Below are 20,052 nucleotides of genomic sequence, written 5' to 3'. Positions count from 1 at the left end.
ATGAGGTAAAATAAGTCAACCTACTCAAATTCCTCCTCGGATTATAGGAATGAGTGTTACATTTCTGTCTGTGGCCGCAGTGAGCTATGATGATGTTTTATGCAGTTTCCACAGAGACTGGGTTTAAGAAGTCAAAACACTCATCCAACCCAAACTCATTCTTATTACACTTGAATTGAGGTCTAAGTAACGCTAGGCTCAACTATCCACAACACAAGCTTAAGTCATCATATGATACATGTCAAGAGTTTGTGCTCGTTGACCCTGATGATTCTTCTGAAATGATGAGATGGGTCATGGGAGAGACATTTTAATAGTCTCTACCTCACTACTACTATCTGCTAAGCCTATTTTCTGTCACTCCATCATTCTGCAAGCGCCTCATTTTCGCTCCAGCCATCAAGCAAGCTGGATGGCACACAGGGCTTTGAATGAAAATGTCTCTTCATGTATAAAGCTACAAAATTTGAATGGAACCGCCATGCGATCACCTGGACTATTGCCTGTGTTGCTCTACGGCTGAAAGAGAATAAATACACTGAACTTAACTATTTCCTAGACCCAATGTAACAGATGTAATTCTAACTACTGAGTCTGTACATGAAATACCGGTAGCTGCCTTTTGACCTGAGCATTATGCACCTATTGACAAATTCATTCAATTTTGAGACATAAAGCCTATTAACTGCCTTGGGTTTCTTTTGCCTTTTTGTGCTTGTTTTGGACTTAATGGATGTCAGGCCTCATTAAATTGTTGTGGATGTAATGATGAGTGCCATTAGATGCTATTGCTCACCTGGTTCAGGAGCATATTGTAGTGAGTAGATATAACCACATTTATTTTGTATGCAGTGGTTGATACCGCATTCACCTGCACATTGTCAGTAGCTGGTTTGAATGTTGTCAAGAGCCCTGACAATGAGGACTGAACTGCAGCAAGCTTTTTAGTGCGTTGGGTAGATAGGCTGGGCGTATGTCATCCGCCTTTGTTAGCAACCATCAAACTGTATTCCTTCAGACAATTTTGGCTCGGCTCCATATTTTTTCCCTTTGAATAAAATTACATCCTCAATCTAGGGCCGGTAACATGCGTCTAACTGAATTCAAGTGAGCAACTTTCAAATAGGAGTAAACATCGGTATGGTGTATTCTCAGAAACGGAAAACTCAGAATGGCAGGCTCTGTTTGAGTAAGCCTAACATTTGTACAGCTTAATTAAATGTGACTCATGGTGTTTTTCCGAATGTATCCAGATTTAATGAAGTCGTAATTTGGTCACTTTTTAATATTAAAAAATGGGAATTAGATAGTGTTCATCTTTCTTTGCCCTTTGTGAAACACTGTAATATCCAGAGCCCATTTATCAAACAGCTAAAGCAATTAGAACTAAGTTGAATAAACTTCCCCCTAATGAGATCAGTATCACCATCTTGAATCTTGGACTTCACCCCTTCAGTACCGACTTCTCCAACAGCTATTGCTCCCCACTGGTGAATTCTGAGAGATAGGCTTCAGTTGAAACTAGTTACAGAATGACAGATCTCCTACCAGAGAGCCAATCTAATGTTGAGATACCTTTTCAGCTGAAAACTGAATTTGCGTAGGGACCTGAAACGTAGTTATCTAGATACTTCTGCGAGATTGCAATCTTTTCCCGGAGCTCAGACTGATTGCCTAATCACGGCGGGTGAGATTACGGTTTAGCTTATGTATTGAATACAGAAAAGCCGAGAGAATTAGACCTCGTCGAGAGAAGAAATGGCGGAGTGAAGTCGACTCCGGGCCCACTGAACTATGCAGTTATTATCTTTGATGTGCGCCGGAGCATTCGTTTTGTTAGGTGGGCTGTTGTCTGTGGGCTGTGAATCAGAGGCGTTTATCTCATTCTCATAAGAGCAACTCTGCTGCCGCTGCCTCCTCACAAGTAAATTACCTCGACGCCAGAGTGTGGGCCCCTCATGTGTTGTCAAAACTGGATCTATGGAATTGATACATGAAAAATTCTAAAAAGTAACTGATTTCATTCAGGCCTGGCAATTGTAATTGGCAATTGCTTCTCCAGACATTCAAACCGCCTCTCGTCTTATCTTGAATAGCCAAATGTATTTTCTGATGGAGACAGTGTTCCCTTGTCCCAGCAGCCTCGCCGAGCTCGCGGTCAGGTAGCAGCTTATCGTTATCGAGCCTTATCTAGATGGAGTCGTCCAGGCTTTATCTCAAATGGATTTCTGGATTGCTTATTGTCACCTGTTGCTGATGTTTGGCCCTGAATGCTGATCCCAGATGGCGTGTTGACATGGTTCCCGCGGCCCTTGAAAATCCTTATTTGCAAAAAAAAAGGCCTTTAAAACTAAAAATGAGTGGATGACCTTGAAATACTTTTTATTAAAACATAGCACCCAAATTTATCAGTATGCCTCAGCTCTCTAAACCTCTCTCTTCATTTCATTCTCTTCTAGCATCAACACTTCACATCAAGAGGAAAATTAATGTACATTTGCATTGACAGAGCGACAGTGTTCAGTTTTAAAATGAATAATTTGACCATGATGACTTGACAAGATCAACAGTAGATAATAAGATGTCTGTGATGTCGAATTTTGACCAAGTCATGTCTCACCCCTAAACATACCAGTTTTAAGTCCTTGAATTTCACCAAACAAGACCTGGAAAGTCATTGAGAATTCCTTGAATTTGATGCCCAAGTGTGGGAACCCTGGTGTTTAGTAACTCCAGCCAAACGCATGATAATTGCGGTGACAGGACGCCGCTTTATCCCATCCCAACTCACCTTCCTGTCCAGCAGGCTCAGTCCTCATTAAAAGGCCTTGATTCTATTGAAATGCCCCGCTCTCATTGTCCTCCTATTACCGTTAAGCCCAGACAGACGTGTCAATGTGCTGTTTTTGCTGTCGGAGCGGGTTCATAGCGCCGGGCTAAAGGAAAGTAAATCCTCCTTAACAGCATGTCTCATTAGCTGAGCGCTGTCAGTCTGCCGGCTCCTCGCTGACCTCACACCCCTGTCAGCCATCTAGTCTCCAGCTGTGGAGATGGAAAAGCAAGAAGCCAGGTGTCTGTCTGCTCTGTTTCTTTTATCTAGGTTCTTTAACAAAGTCAAAATTGAGTGTTGGTATCCATCTCTGACCTGATCTGAGATGGTTCCACACCTACTGTATTACCTCAGATGGCACTTTCAGTTTCCCCTATCTGTGTTTCTGTAGTTTCATGATGAATGCTTTTGCTTGCTGTGTAGTGCTGAGTTTATGGAGTTTTCTGAAAAGCATTGTTTTCTCTAAGTGTTAATTCTCAAAGATGGCGTGTCCAGGGCATATATTAATCTTTTGAAGCCTAGAAGCGCTGTCGACAGCAAGCATTCCAGTTAACAAATAGGACAGTACAGAACAGCACCTTTTACCTTGCCAGTGGAGCATTCACACAACACTGGCTCTGCATAGGTGCTCCAAAGCAAAGGCTTTCAACTTTGATTTTTATGCATTTGGTTTAAAACCCACATTCACAGTTTTTTTTTCTTGTGACACAATATTGATTTTTGCCAGCTAATGGGCAAACTGGCGAAGCAAAATCTGCTAATATTTTAGTCTACTGACCTACAAGCCTACAGTATTTTATTCAGGCAAATTAACATTGCAAGGACGTGGGAATCCTTTTGGCAGGGTAACACCGCCAGTTAGTGTCCCACAGCTCGAATGTGTGTCCTGCTCAGTTTGCGGATCACACTGCCACGAAGCATTCATCAGCCTGCACCGCTGGCCCCGGTGTTACACCCATCCTCCGAGGTTGGGTTCAGGAACAAGACGCACGTCATCACCTGCATCTCCTGCATCTCCTCTCCCTGCTGCACCCACTCACAAAGGGAAGCATGTTGACTGTTGTATAAGGGCTTATGCTTCTTGGAAGAACACACTACATAGACTCGATGACTAATGTTTGTTTACCTCAGTTGCTTTGAGACTTTTTAGTTTTCTTCAAAGCCTCCAAGACGTTATGCAATATCTGATGATGCACGAAATATCTGTACAGTAAAGGTCGTATTCCCCGGAGAGAGCTGCTGTATGTGTAGCAATATTGAGCGTACCGGCTCATTTTATGTGTTTTTTTTTCTGGTTTCTGCTTCCCCCTATGCCTTCCAGGCTCTAAGGCTTGATGTACTGACGGAAAGGACCTCGCGTTCTCTGGGTGATGTCAGCAGGTGTCAATCTTCAGGCGCTCTGTGGACTTCCGAGCTTATTCGATATTTCACCACCTTTGCTCTGCTGTCTGTCTTCGCTGTATGACTCAGGGCGATGTCACAGCCTCCTTGCTCCCAACATCGGGCGCTTCCCAGATACCATGCACAGCCCTAACAACAAAGAGACTAACATTTTAAAAAATATATAAAAGCATCCTCTGTGTTACCATGGTTGATTACGTCAGCTGGTGCCAAGATTGGTGCACCACAATTCTCTTTGATATGAGAGTCGTGCCAACGGACTAACATTCTTTTCACAGTAGGTGTTCACCAGAGCTTTCAGCAACAGCAACAAAAATAGGACAATAAGACATTATTATGTTTATTAGGTGCTTGGAAGGAACGCTCTGTGTTTGTTGGTTCATTTGTTCGTTCATGTGTGTAACGCTTTATACAGTTCCTTCAATTCCTTTGTAGGCCAAACTCCTATATTGATTGATTCAGTTGTAGAAAAGTATTTAAAATGCATCTGGGATTATGCTAAGTACACCTTCCTATCAAAATTGTATAGATAGTAGGGCTATCGCAATAACCGCAATATTGCAATACCGCGCTATAGACAAGCCAACCGTGGTGGATGGCAAGCAACCGCCACAACCGCGCTATGTTCACGTTTTTTCTTTATTTCATGAGGCTAGGCACTTCTTGTTTTACACTTCAATGCGTGTGTATTGAATGTTAAATAAATTCATAATGAAAACAATAAGAGTGTATTGTTTCCCGCCAACAGCGTTTACATGGAGCCTTTTAATCAGAATAGTAGCCCAATCAGAATAAAAATGCCTCATATAAACGCCTCAATCAGAATAAACTGGCCGATCCGAATGAAATTTCATTCCGTTTGAGAGGGGTGGTTTAACTCTTTCATAATCCGGTCGATGGATAAAATTTCATCATGTAAACACTCATTCCGATCACTTTCTTTATCTCGCCTCTTTCTGCACATGCTCGCGCATTTAACGTAAGTCACGTCAATTACGTAACCCTTTTTTTCCGGCCGGATTCGAATGGATGTGCTTGTTATTAACCCCGGGGCGCTCGGGCTTGATGTAGGCGGTGCAGCCCGTTTTTATATCAAGTCCTGACTCCGCCTCTCCGGGCCAGTTTCGGTTTACAGCGGTGAAAATTACAAATGAACCCAATCATTGCGGGGGCAAAACAAAACGTCTTTTTCTGACACTTACGGAGTCGTATGTTTTGATAAAACTGTTGCTTCATCAGAAAGAACAGCAGCAAAGAAATAACCGACGCAGGTCCATCTTTTAAAAACGTAAGCCCATGTTAGAGTGCTGGATTCGGTGTTTTGCGCATGTCAGAAACATTTATTCTGATTACATACTGTGGAGCATGTAAACGTACATCTTAATGCGATCGTTATATTTAGCGCTCATGTAAACACTTGCGTAGCAATCTTCCTTCGGAATTATTTCATTCAGGATGAAAAAAAATGTCTCATGTAACCGCAGTCAAACTTGGCAACTTTGTCACTAGATTTAGTGACTTTTCAGAACCCCCTGGCGACTTTATTTCTGAAAAGCGACTAGCGACAAATCTGGCGACTTTTTCTGACCATGGGGAACAATGTTAAAGTGTTGAATCCCAAAGCATTTGCCAATAAATTGGTACGGCTGATGCCGGTTTGCTCTACTTCCTTGTCATCCAGAGAGGTCTGATGATCACAGCGCTTCCCCACACAGGTAGCCCCCCTCCCTCCGCTGCGAGGAGACTGAAGGTTATATATTGATATGCAAATTAGCATGTGACGTCATCCGGCGACTTCTTATCGCATACACCGCATACCGCGCTGTTGAGCCACCCTAATCACCGCCGGGGAAATTCCTTCACTGCAACAGCCCTAATAGATAGTCTGGAATTTTACATGAAGGCACAAAATTAAAATACCAGAAAAATGCAATTTGAAATAGTATTAACTTCTTATATGTCAGTTGGATTAAAATTCCCTCAGGGGCAATTTGATACAAAACATTTCCCATCATATGCTGCTCAGGAATCATCATTTAATTTGTTCTTACCAATTCTGGCTTACATCCTAACAAGCTAATATCCATGTGGATTTCAAGGTGCAGCCACAGTGTGGAATACATGTTCAGTTATAGATGACATTCTGTCCTATATTCTAATAGACTGTCATAGTAAAATTGGACAAAAGAAACGTGGAGCTTAAGCAATATTTTTCTTTGCAAACTTGCCATGACGACCTTTTATATGCCAGCAAAACCGCTCTCTTCAAGTCTCTTCGATACATCTGAATGGTACGTTAAGATCAGGGGCGGATTCTGGTTCAGAGCTGTAGTTTTTTCAGCTCTGCTTGCCAGGCAACAGAGGGAGAATATCTAGATCACTATTTCTTTCTTACAAAGGCTGAGTAAATATATGCCTGTAGGCAAATGACCTTATTTCTGTAGTCGGTGAAAGTGTTTAGCTCTCAGAATATGCAGTTGTTGGAAGATGTGGCAAGTTATACAACCTAAAAGAGGCTGTAGCCAGTTTATAGGAATTCTCATGAGATAGCATCAAGCTGACTGACGATATATTTACCTGGCTCTGTTGAGCTGCAATGGCAATTAGACTATTTGTGTTTTGTTATATTACTTGACCTTGTGTTATTTTCAATAATACTTCTATAAAGCAGACACGAGTTCCAGTCTTTCTTTGTGTATTTTCGGTTTTGCCAGAAATTAACCTTCAAAGACCATCTTAAGGAAACATCCTAACGTACCTCTGGTGTGTGTTCGTAACATGTTGGCAAGGCTTAGTGAGGGAGTGTGTGTACTCTGCACTGTGTGAGACCCCCCACCTCGAACCCCCCTGCCGTGTTGGTCCCCCCCAGTGCATGACTGACTATTTCGCCCATGCGTAACGGGAAATAGCTTGGTGATTTTCTGACTGTAGCGACCAAGTCAGTGCATGAATGAAATATTTTGCTCAGTCATTCTCTACAACACTGTGCTCCCACAGCACTTTGGCGTCAACAGGTGGAGTTTTTAACGGTAACGTAGTTTGACTCACTCCAATCATGCATACCTCCCACCCCGCCCCTCCACCCGATCACCTAGAGAGCATTGACATACTTGTTCCTCCGTGGAAACCGAAGATGTGGATGCGCACAGATGAACATATGTTATGGCACACTCATGTCAGTGATGCCACTTAGTTAAAATTGAGCAATGTAGTGTGTGCAAAGAACCAGAAGTGCTGTTTCACTGCTCAATTACCAGCAAGGTTGAGTCCCAGTCTCACAGCTCAGATGATGAAGTTCCGTGTAATAATTTCATGAGTTCTGTTTTCCCACCCTCCTGCGAAAAGTGGCTGTGAATAGTTAAGTGCTAAGATTTCAACACCTGGTGTAGTGGGCTAAAGCGTCATTGGAGAATCTGTTCACTGACACATGACAGAAATGGACAAAAACTCTGGGTGGACTATCTGCCTCATCTACTCAACTGAAATCACTCAAGAAAATCTCAAGACTTTGATTCTCGTTTTGGTTAAATCCTTCTCTGCCTCTAGGAAAGACGGGTCAGTCTTATGCCATCTCTTATTACATGCTCTAATCCTCTGAGGGATCCGATAAGCGTTGGTATGTCTCTGTGGATCTTTGGCCTTTCCCTGCACATGAATGTATGAAGATGTAAAGTTGATTGTCGATTGTTTTATGAGACAACTTGTATCCATCAAAAGGCGGCCCTTCTCCAGACACCGTAACCTTGTGTGACTCCAGGCCAGCCACTAGTTTAGCAGTCCTGCCCGCACACTCTGATGTGGGCTTTTCATTTAAAAGGGAACTTGCACACTGGCTTCAGAGGGCCATTCGCATTAGGCTTGAAAGGAGCCTCCGGCAACGGCCCCGCGGTCTGACTGGAATATCAATCTATCCTCTCCGCCTTTGATTAAGCCCCAGCACCTAAAGCTTTTTAGAGCCGTGAGGATGAGCAGACAGCAGGAAAATAAGACGGCTCCAGGAAGGGAAAGTGCGTAATTTCAGTCCAGGTGCGCCGAGGCAAACTGGCGATATGGAAAAAATAATGAGCCACAGCAATGCTGTGTTAATGTGAGTGTGCTGTGCTGCGCCACCTGATGCATATTGCCAGTGTATAAAGTGCCTAAAAATTCCAAATATGCACACTTCAGATGGGTGTAATGCCCATTAATTACTTTGAAACTTTAGAAAATACACTAATTAGAGTGCACGTGTTCTGCTGTTACTAATGAGTGTCAAATGTCTACATATTTCAGAAATAATTTTTGTAAGCTCTCTCCTAATGATTTTGGTCAAATATGAATTATATGCTTAAGAGCATTGAGAGCTCTGAGCTGTTTTTATGCAAGTCTATGGGAGGAGGATATGCTGTCAGGGTGCTATTCCAATCTTGCCCCGCAGACTTGGTTTTGAAACTGTGTTTATTACAGACGATTTTCAATTGTCATTGACCATTACCTCTTAAGTGCTTTGAGAAACCCATTTCTCAGGCCATTACCCAGTATTTACCAACCCATTACTCCGCTGTTTTTGGGGTTTTTTTTTAACCATCTTTTAAGATATGAAATTACTTGTTAGAAAAGATGGGTTTTATTTATCAGACTTGTGTATTTGGTGTGACTTTATTTTTCAGACTGTTGACAGTGTGTCAGTAGTCATCCCTAGATCCTTCACTCCAAGTGCGAAGTATTTGCACATGCAGCATTTTCATCACTCACACCTGCTGTGGTGGTGAAATTAATTCAAAGCCTTTTGTTAATTGTGCATAATGCGTAGAAAGGATTGAATATCAATATCTTCAAAGAAGCCTCTTTTCATGGCCGCCTCCTGCTGTCATCTAGGTGTCGGCCCCTGCTGCGGACGATGAAGGGACGGCGCCTTGAGAGTAGGAACTCATTTGGTGTTCTCCTATTGTGCCCATACAATCCAGCCGTCTACTGCCACACCAAAAAACAAGAAAAAACAACTTTTTTTCTAGTTCAAGACTTTAATTTCCCCAAATGGGAAGCTTGGCTGCAGCAAGGCATAAAACACAACATAAGTTCACAAAATGTACATTTATGTAAAATGTATGTATGAAAGTGGCAAGGGGTGACAAGCACTTTATAGTACTTATAGACATAAGTGAGACATAGACGTAAGTGAGGGTGATCTTTTGGATACCAATGATTTTACTTGCTAATGTCACAAAACTGCTAAGTCATATTTTGTTTTTCACATTCAGGTTTCCAAATCAGGCCGCTAGAAGGATGGATATTATATATATTATAGATATAAGGTGGATAGTTCGATAAAAGAGGTGTAGAAAAGAGATGTCATTGTTTTAGTCACATTAAAAACATCAAGCTTTCTGCACTCTGTTGCCCCAATTTACAAATAGTGTCAGTCTTTCTGCTTGTTTTTGTCAGCCCTTGTCTGATTCTTTTATCGCCTACATTATGGGGTCAGGGGTTAATGGTAGCGGACCATTTGATTGTCACTGGGGCAGCCAGAGGTTGAGGGTGCAGATTAAGCTTGTATGCTGCTGGGCTTGTGTTTTATGTGAAGTAAAGAATGAAAGGTGCACAGATTGTCATAAATCACAGGTGGCGTTACACAACTCTGGATGTCGATTGATTTTTATTAATCCTCATGGTACTAGTTCTACCTTTTTATGTGGTTTCCCCTGCATATCATTATGTTCATGTTTCTGATCCATTATTGATTAGGGGTGGAAAAAAAGGACAATTGGTGATGACAAGAGATTTGATTTGCTAATGAAACATCAACCATTGCACTGTGGAAGACAAACTGCAGGGAGAGTGAGGCTGGGAGACATTCCTGATGTCATTTTGATGTTACTCAGCTATCGCCGAGCCAGGTACGATTCATCATTGTGTCATTATGTGAAATGAGCCCAAACATGAAACAATGGAGAGGAAAATGGCCCGACTTCCATCACCCTGACACTCGCTCTCTCGAGGGGAGTGGCGGCGCTCACCATGTTAGCTGTTGGTTTTGTCTCCCCCGAGCACATCCGCTCTCTCGTCTCTGCCCCCAAGTCTCCAGTGAAAGCTTGATCTCTTAATGGGGCCGTGTTGTTCTCCTCCGCCTCCACAAGCCCGCAGTGCCAGGCGCGGCTTTGTGTTTCCTTTCCTAAAGAGGTTTACCATGAAAGCAGGGTCGCGGCCCCCTCTCTGCAGCATCGCTCCGAGGAACTTCCTCACTGGAGGAGGATGTGTGAGTGGAAGTCGTCTTTCTGCTCATCTCTCCATCCAAGGTTCAGCGAGCTCACCGAAAGTGGTGGGTGGGCGTGCTAGGATGGCGAGAGAACTGAAATGGAACTCCCAGATCTTGCCGCCTACATGCCGTTCCCTCATAAAGGCACCAGTTCTTTCTAGTCTGGCTATCTGCCTTCTCCATGTCAGCATGATCGTCAAGCTCTCTGTGATCTGCTGTGACTCATTCATCAGTCTTGAGAGCACTGATGTTGCTCTGCCGTCTTGACAGATACAGCATCGGCCTAACATTCTCTGTTGCTTTAGTCAAAAGTATGCGGTGCTCCTCCAAGGGCTGAGCACTTCATTTATTTTCCCAGAATATATCCTGTGGAACGTAGCAATTTTTGGCATTAAACTGTTGACTTTTTAAATATCACTTTCTCCAATGGCATAAATGTAACAGGCACCAGGTATATTTCTGTGTCAGGGCCTGTGCTCTGTGGGTGGGAATCCGGGCTCCTTCACCAAACACAGCATTGCTGCTATTCACTCGGATGTGTTGCCTACTCGCATTTCAATTAGGTTTTACCTCATAACTTACATTTATACAGCACTGATAACGGTCATGGCCTTCTGTTAATGAAGAAATTTTATGGTCAGCATATAAATAATACTCAGTGATGAGCTCAGTTATTGCCATGCTGCCCGATTGTATCATTTTTTTCAGTAATTGTAAATTATTTGACAGTTATAAGTGGATTGTGAATATGGGATGTAGGTAGGTAACATACATAATGTGACTCAGTGTTGTAACTTTGCAGTAAGCTGCACCATTCAAGTTACAAACTAAATTGGTAACAGGCCCGGAAACAAACACAAAAGTGGTGTAATAAGGAACTAAAGTCGAATGAATTATCCACCTTGCAAACACTAACAAACAGGGCTATCTGGTGAAAAAAGAGATGGGGAGAATGAAGACATTTACTGCAAGGTGAGAAGAGCCATTGGCTATTTCAGTTAGCCATGTATAACATTTTTTATTTTTTATTTGATGATATACTAAGTCCTTCAATTAATGCACAAAGTGTGTATTGCGTATTGATAGAAATGTCAGTGTATTTTCATTTTGAAATGTGAATAAATGTTCTGCTTTACAGCTGACATTATGGGCTTAGTTATACAGCAACATTCATCCACTTCAGAAACAGATTTTTTTTTTTTATTTGTAAAATGGGTCATCATAGATGGCCTGTTAGGCCAGTGTTGGACCAAATGCATGGGTCAGAGGCATCTTTCACAGTAACGGGAGAAGCTCTGGCTCTTAGGAGCCCAGTGCTGCTGTACAGGATCTGGTTTGCCGGTCTTGCATTAGGTGCAAATGTGGTTACATTATATTATGAGCTTTCTGCTATGTGTGATTGAGGTTATCACTTTGTTTGTCTCTGTGCAGCGCTGGGACAGATGATGATGATATTCTGTCATCTCCTGCATAGTGAATGTGTCTGGGCTCATCTAGGCTCTGACGGTTGTTGACAGCCTCCTTATTTACTGAAGGTCCATATTCTAGTCACAGTGACAGAGACAGGATGGCCAAACCGCTGAGGTAAATGTCAGATTTGGACGATGAGTATCCAGACGCTTTGATTGGCATTGTTGATTTGAATTTAATTGTTTTTATATTATTTTTCCATCGTTCAGTCAGGAGAGGAGATAGAAGAAGTTGCGACAGGCCGTTGTAAGTAGGATATTGTTGTTCTACCTTTGTAATGCCTTTCTGCATTGCTTTAATGCATTCCTTTCTGCTTTAGTTCATCTTGATGGGTTGGGTATGATACCTGATCTTCACTGTAGTGCACTAATGCATTAGCTTTCTACTTTATTGACCAAGACCATTTCCTGCCTGCTAACCTATATCTGCCCCCTGCTTGAACATATAGCAAAGATCAGCTGTCAGGTCATCACTTGAAAGAAATCTAAGAAGTTGTCTCTAACAGATTGCACAAGTCAGAGAGATTGTTTGTTGATTTTCATATTCTTGGATAGGGTGGTATATAATGTGCAAAATCCCATATCAGGCGATGAGTCATCCTCTTATGTTGTTGCAGTGACTCTAATGTATGACATTTAAAGATATTCTGACAGCTACTTTTCACGGATTCATTTGAATTTATTATCAGACGAACTGCTTTTGCCCTATTCCAGGATTTTGGAAAGCAGGATTTCTGAAAATTCTATCCAAGATGTTTACACTCCATATTTTTGCCAATTTTCTATACTTACCCTGAGTGTCAGAGGCACGATGAGTGTTTTTATAGAACCCTGGTCCTCATTTGGCAGTTCACGAGCTCCATGCAGCTCTCAGACCCTTTATTTCCACTTCTACAATATAATTACTAAATAGATTGCCAAGGGCAGTTAGCAGCAATTACATCGATTTCAAGCTGCCCAGATCTACTGTATACCCAGAGCTGATGCTTCAGAAAGAAGCTCAACATGCTAAAAACTTCAATAACCTTCTCTAATTCATCTACATGAGCTCTGCTGTAACTTATTCATCCTGTTTATGTGCATCTATTCTCTCTTGGCAATAATCCCTCTTGTCCTTAGAGAGCAGAGATATGAGATCTAAGGAAAATATAGGGGATATTGGAAAAACTCAACAATTACATGTGCTCCCACAGTGACTTACTCTGGCCAAAGTGGTTCCCAACCGGAAATGAGTGAGGAACACATTTATAGAACAACTAGACTAATTTATTTAAGGGTTCTGCAATCTCCGCCTGACCCTCCACCCAGCATTTTGGTCTCTGAAGCCTCTTCCTTTGGGCTGGAACCCCTTCAAAATTTTGGAGTTTGAGCGAGAGATAATAAGGCCATTTGAGCTTTATCTATTATTCAGTTGTAAAACGTATTGATTTGAAGTCCATGCATTTCACGAAACGAGACAGGGAGCAGCTGAAATGTCCTTGATTTTGATGCCTACATACTTGAATAAGTACAGCGGCCAAGCCGCTGCCTCTCTGTCCCTTTTGTTTGCAAGTATCACTGAAGACGGAGCGTTCGGCTAACCTTCGCTGACACCCTCCTGTTGTCTGCTCTCTATCTCAGCACATAAAAGCCTCAGACTGTTAGTGCTCATGTTGAATACACCTCCACAAGCAGCACCGTGTCACTGTGATATGATTTTTTTTTTTTTACAGCACAATGTATTTTCTCAGTTCTTGATATCATACAGTTTTGCAACTCTGCAATGACACTGTTCTCAGAATGAATCCCCGGCATGTCTGCGAATCCATTGATCTCTAATATTCTGCCATTTTAGACCATCATGCGGCGGCAGTTGATGTGCAGAAAATGTGCTTCTTTTGTACAGTAGCTCTGCCGCGTCTCCTGAGCATCTAACATGGTTGCTGTAGGCTCATTTTCCCCTGCAGCAGCTGTCGTTGCGGTCAGCGTTAATGGAAGAGATGAAATCCAGTCTTTTCCAGTCATCAAGACCTCATTGACTCATGTGCTATTCTAGTCTTTAACCCAGTCTGTCAAGTCGCAGGCATCGATTCTCTCCGATGCCTTATCAATCATGGTTTCTGGGCTAGACAGGTGAAATTGATGAAAACGAGGCATCACACTTTCTGCTTTCAACTCCGCAGGATTTGATCGGCCTTCCCGCTATGTTGAAACTCAATACTTTGCCCGGCTTTTAGGCCGCCAGGTATTGTAGGTGCTCCCTTTAGCTGTCGCCGACTTTATAAATCGATGTCATTTCTCGTGTCCCCAGCTGAAGCCTTGCTGTTTCCCATTTTTTGTCATTTATCTGTTTTGCTCGGCTAAAACTGTGTTCCATGTTTTTTTTCTGTTTCAGCTACTGGAAGGCAGCTTCACGTCCCAGGTCAGCCACGAAGTCGACGGGCTTATCTTCCAGCCGTGCGGGGTAAGCCTTCCATCTATGAGACTGTTCTTTTTCAAAGCCGCAGCCCTGTCGCTACAAGTTTGATTGTCAAGCATAGGTTTTTCCTCCGCTGACCTCCTCTGTAAAGAATACGACAGCTTGTCACTGCCGCCCGCAGTTAGTCACGCTCCATGTCAGCGTCGCCTCTGCTCCCCTTGTTATTGTGATGGAAAAGACACTCCTACATGAATTCGCGGAGACACAGGTCAGGCCTCTCTCCGTAAGGCAGTGCACAGTAAACAGAGATGGCAGACACAAGCCAGTTTGTGTTAAAAGGGAAATGGCCTTCTCTGTTAGAATACTGATGATAGACAACAGCAGTCCGTCTTATCTGTGACATTCTCTTTTCTTCTCTCAAAAGACCTATAATCCACTCTTAACTGTGATATACAGAATATCCTATTACAGAACATTATTGCAGGCATAGGACAGGTAGCTATCTAGATACAAGCATTTTGCTTTAGGAATATTCAAGGCATTTTGAAGTATGGGATTCAACAGCGGGCAACTACAATGCATGTTTTGCATGTTTTTCTCAGCTTTGGTAGGTATGAGAGGTATGTCACTGTATAAATTTGTTTACTTGTTTTGTGTCTTGAAAAGCAGCTCTGTAGATCTACTTGTTTTTTTTAGTGTATTGATTGACAGCACTGTAGCAGAAGAGTGCATTTAACTCTCATCCTCTTTAATGATAACATAAACCGCCAAGCGATTCTAATTAATTTGGCGCCATCCATTTCCATTCTTGCCTTCATAATGATAGCCATGTTTCAGGTTGAAGTTATAGCACTCTAAATAGATGTTAATATGAACATCAGTTGTTTGCGATGTTTCCTCCAAGCCAGTAGCGTCCAGTCCTGTGCCGTGGAAGAGTATGCAAGTTTTCTGATTTCACTGATCAGCACAACTTCAAGAAAGAGAGCGAGGAATCGATCAGCGAAACGAGCTGCTGTAGTGTTTGGTTGGAATGAAACCCTGCAGACGTTTTCATGGCATTAGACTAGATACCATTGGCTTAGAGGGAACTTTGGTTGTTAATAATACGTGTCTGAAGGTCTGCTTCAGTTTCATTTCCACTCTGGAAAGATTTGACATCTCTTAATAGGGATACTGCAGTCACGACCTATCTATTAGTCGGCTCTCACTGTATTCACATCAATAACAGTTGTGATTTCTAACCTTTAACAAACAAGGAAACATGGGTAATGAGATTTTAACGATGTAACGATTAGTGTAATATTAGCATAACATGTCTCCAGTGATGACTGGTATCTCCAAAATGTGTTTAATACACAGCTTACATATTGAGTTTTTTGCTTATAACAATTTTGTGTTGTAAGGGATATAGTAAAGACATTGGATGGCCACACAAGTTACCGCGCATCAAATTAGAATTGACAATAATTCTCAGTTGTTTCAAAGCAGAAGACAGCTGCCTGTGATTCAGATTTCCTCCTCAACCAATCAAGGCAGATTGTCTGTCTGTATCTCCCTCTCTCTCTCTCTCTCTCTTTTTGCTCTTGCTTTGTGATTTGTGAAGTAATTATCATGGAGCATATAACTGCAGCTATGGCCATCAGGTAGCAACAGGTTCCCAGGAGAGCTGGCAATGAAATTAGGCGGAGGCAGGTTTACACAGCTGCAGCCTCACTCCGCAACATGGCCAGAGTGGATCTGCCTCTCCGAGCAGACGTCTCTCTGAGGCTCGTTAATTGATGAGTCACTTTCCTGATCAATATCACAATATTAATTCCATATTGCTCCAAAACTGACCAGTGTTTTCTGCCATATTGCTTCTTTTCTTATACAATCCTATGTCTTTTTCTCTCTCCTATGGCTTTTTCTCATATTTTTGATTGTCAACATTTCATATTGCGTGTTTGTGAAAAGCTATTCAAATTAATTTTCTTATTTCCACAGTTGATTTTTGTTTTTGAAAAGCAGTGGGGGAAATCGGCCTATATGGTGGGACAAAGAGAATTGATTTTCTATAAAAAAAAATATGGACTATGGTAGATCATTGGATTCATTTTTAGCTACATATTATGCAAGTGGTTCTGGGGGGGAAGAGATGCCATGGACGTGAAATAAATAATATTTTTGGAAAACAACATTAACTACATTTCATACATAATCCTAACCAGAAAACAATAGAAATAGGCTAGCTGCTTTTGATGCAGCCATGGGTCAGGTTGTCCTCTGTGCCTTGAGTCAGTGTGATGGATCAAATGTCTCATGAATAATTAGGCTAGAGGAAGGGGTTGAATGCACTGTGGCCTTTTGGATGTTAGCATGTGCGTCTGGAGGACTAAGCACCTGTCGAGCCAGCTGAGGAAACTGCACCGACCTGCAGCATCTCAGTCATGGATTACCGATGCATCGTCAACCAGTGTCGGTGATCTATTTTGGCAAGTCAGTTTACAATTCCAAAATTATCGCTTTTCACCAAGTATCAATAGAACCTGTCGGTGAAGTGTGCAAATGTTGTGTCAGTAAGAAAACGGATTGCGTGGCTAGCTCGTCCTTCAGACAAGCCTGTTTTGTTGACAGGTGTTTCAACTCCTCCTCACCTTTGAATTGGATGGAAGTTCCTGCACGGCACTGCTGGCCTGTTTTCCTTATTCCGATTCATTTCAAAAGTTATCACCCGAGAGAGATTTTTCATGTGTTCCTGTACTCGTCTTGTAGAGATCAAAGCCGTGTCTTGCAAAAGTAAGGTAGATTTATCATTGAGGATTTTTTCACCTCAAGCTCAAACATAAGAAGTTTCTGATGCAGAAGGAGGTGATAAGATCGGTCAGTTACACACGTGTTCTACACACCTAATAATGCCTTAAGAAGCAACTTTAATGCGCTACATGTAACATTTTAGTATCAATAAATCATTGCCACATTAATTTTTAGACACTCGTATAATTAGCATGAACAAACAAGACCGCTGAGAAGAAGACTGTCAGCCTCTCCACTGTATTTTACATTGAGAGCCACATTTGGTCGCATTTGGCAGGAAATCTGTTGTATTGTTTTACAGCACATAACAGGAACAGTTTTTACCTTGCACATAATACACATTTTTATTCCAGTTCCGCTATTCTAACTGCATAGTTTCAATTTGATGTTAGCTTAACCTCATCAGAAGACATATTTGCTGTTATTGAGGGCTATTATCAGGGCTATCTTATCCTAGTAATATAAGCATTAATATTCTATTTGCAAGAGGAAACAACAGGTTTATGGTGAATGTGGTCTTAATTTTGAGAAACACAACATGCTTACACATAGCATTAATAAAAAGAAAAATGAAACTGACTTTTCTAGTTTTGGGCATGGTCTGATATGCATAACTGGCTCAGGATGGCCTTCTGCTGTCACCAGAAAACCAGCCAGGCTCCTATCAGTGTCAGCAGTAAGTGCATCAGTAGTCTCCTCGCTTCCCTGGAGAAGGACAGAGGCACAGCCAGCCCCCCTACCCCCCACACCCCACACCCCGAATCAGTTTCACAAGGACTGACCACAGGCTCTCGGTGGAATAGAGGCATGACACCACCGCCTGCATAACCAAATGACACCAGATGCCTGGTGGGAATGGTGGCTTATAGGTATTTTTAGTCCATTCCCGTCAGTCATGGCTATTAACTAAATCATGACCAAATGACTCTGTCATGGGAGGTTCCAGGAAAGCACTGTGCCTGGAATCATGACTGCTAATCCAAACAATATTAGCCATCTTAAGCTACCAGAATTGTGCATCTTACATATTAAGAAGCTGGTGTTGTCTGGTTTAGTGAATAAATTAATCTTTAAAGTGCATGTAACTTTTTTTTCACCTTTCGCTCGGCTCCTGGGATTATTGACTGACACGACCAAGTAAGGGGATATTGATTAAAAATCTCCCTGGCATGCCAGCCATTTCAAATAAGCCAATATTTGTGAAGATGCTGAGCTGTGGGAGGTGTGTGTGTTGGGTGGTAGGTGAGCTCTTAATGCCCCCCCCCCCCCCCCCCCTACAGAAGCAAGACTTGACTTCTGTACTGCTCCATGTGGAAGCAAATTCTCCTTTAGAGGCAGTGTGGAGGCGCTCAAACCAGGCTGTTTTCTTCTTCTGTAAGAAATAATAAAATTCACTTTGTTCAGTGTTTAATTGCTTTAATTTAATGCCATTAAATATTAAAGCGCAGAGAGACACTGGCCTCCGTGTTTTTCGTAGCGTTTTCCTCTTGCATGTAGAGGGGGTTGCCAATCGGGAACTAGCCACCCCCACTTTAGTCTGAGGAAATCCCTCTAAACCAAGACAAAGAACAGGAGGTTTTGCCTCAGTCTGTACAAGATTGCCTATCTGATCTGACCTCTCAGAGAGGATGATGTGTTTTTTGCACACTGACTGGACCCACCAATCTGACTTTGTACTGGTGATTTATTTTTCAACCCTGTGGGTTCAGTTATTCTCAGCCTCAAACTAAATATTTGATAAGCGTTCAGCTCTCAAGCATGTTCGATGTCTATATTCAGAGCAATTTACGGCAAATGCAACAGTAGAATAAGCTTAAATTCCTGTATCATCAATAATAAAGAGTACAGGGGCCAATAAGACTCATGCCTTATATTGAGATTGTCTGAGATTTCCAAAGTCATAGAATTTGTCGATCTTTACAACAACAAGTGCAATGCTCATAATCTTTTTTTGTGTAATGAGATTAGGGTGTTGCTGCTGTTGGATGCGAATGCTGAAAAGTCCTTTAATGCCACCGCAGTGGTCTTAAGTCTGTGGTCCGTGGGTGTGTTATCTCTCCCGACGCATGGCGTCCTTGGAATATGTTTCTTCGTATAGGGGAAATAGGAGAGATTGAGAATTTATAACAGAACCGTTGCCACAGATGGCGGAATTGCTCATGGGAGAATACTCCAGATGGTGATCTTTGTACAAAGCATGCAAAAAAAAAAGAATTTTTCCTCTCTCTACACTCTCTCTCTCTTTATCTCTGATCATTTCACCTCCACTCCAAAGGAAAACACACTGGTAGAAGGTGTGATTCAGCTCAATTTTGTACTCTCTTTGTACTACCTTTTTGAAGCATCCTTTCTTCTTACAAAGCTTGTTATGTGCATTTTTGTAGGTTATCTGAGACGGATATGTGATGATTCAGGTTTATCTTTATCATGCATTTTATGTTTGACCCTGTGCTTCAAATCGGCTTCAGTATCTTCAGAGTATGTATGTGTTAGGTCATATCTGCAGGCCATTTACCTTGAGATTTCCTCTTAATTCTTCCCTGTATCGTGCTTAACATGTTCATCCCCAAACACATCTTTTGTACCACCGCACTAATTTGCTCATTCATACAAAAACCCTAAAGAATCCACACAATGTCAAACTGACACTCAAAGAATCGGGCCAGTGTATCTGAGCTGGAACAGAGGGAGCTTTCCTCTGGGGAACAGATTTATTGGACTGGTCCAGCCTTTTTGTCTTTAATCCTCAGCACACTTTAACAATAAGTCTGCCTTGGAGCAAAGAGCTGTTATGCAAATGAGACTGTTTGTGAAAAACATTGTTATCAAAGGACTAATCTTGAAGCTCGCCCTCCGGGAAGCTGTTTATTTTCGGTGGGGTTTTTAAGGTTTTGTTGACGATTGATGGCTTGTGATCTACACCTCT

The 20,052-nt window shown here is 42.1% G+C and overlaps 1 protein-coding gene across 1 annotated transcript in view; it reads left to right on the top strand.

Annotated features, from left to right (window-relative positions):
• The window catches only part of rngtt (RNA guanylyltransferase and 5'-phosphatase), a 79,616-nt gene that overhangs the window by 41,635 nt on the left and 17,929 nt on the right, over nucleotides 1-20,052 (top strand). The window contains exon 12 of the mRNA XM_071906985.2: nucleotides 14,310-14,378. Coding sequence (XP_071763086.1) covers nucleotides 14,310-14,378 — 69 coding nt within the window. The remainder of the gene's footprint in view (nucleotides 1-14,309; nucleotides 14,379-20,052) is intronic.

This window comes from Centroberyx gerrardi, chromosome 18 (genome assembly GCF_048128805.1).
Source record: "Centroberyx gerrardi isolate f3 chromosome 18, fCenGer3.hap1.cur.20231027, whole genome shotgun sequence".
Taxonomy (NCBI): domain Eukaryota; kingdom Metazoa; phylum Chordata; class Actinopteri; order Beryciformes; family Berycidae; genus Centroberyx; species Centroberyx gerrardi.
Note: the sequence above shows the minus strand (reverse complement) of the source record. Positions and strands in the feature narration are given on the sequence as shown.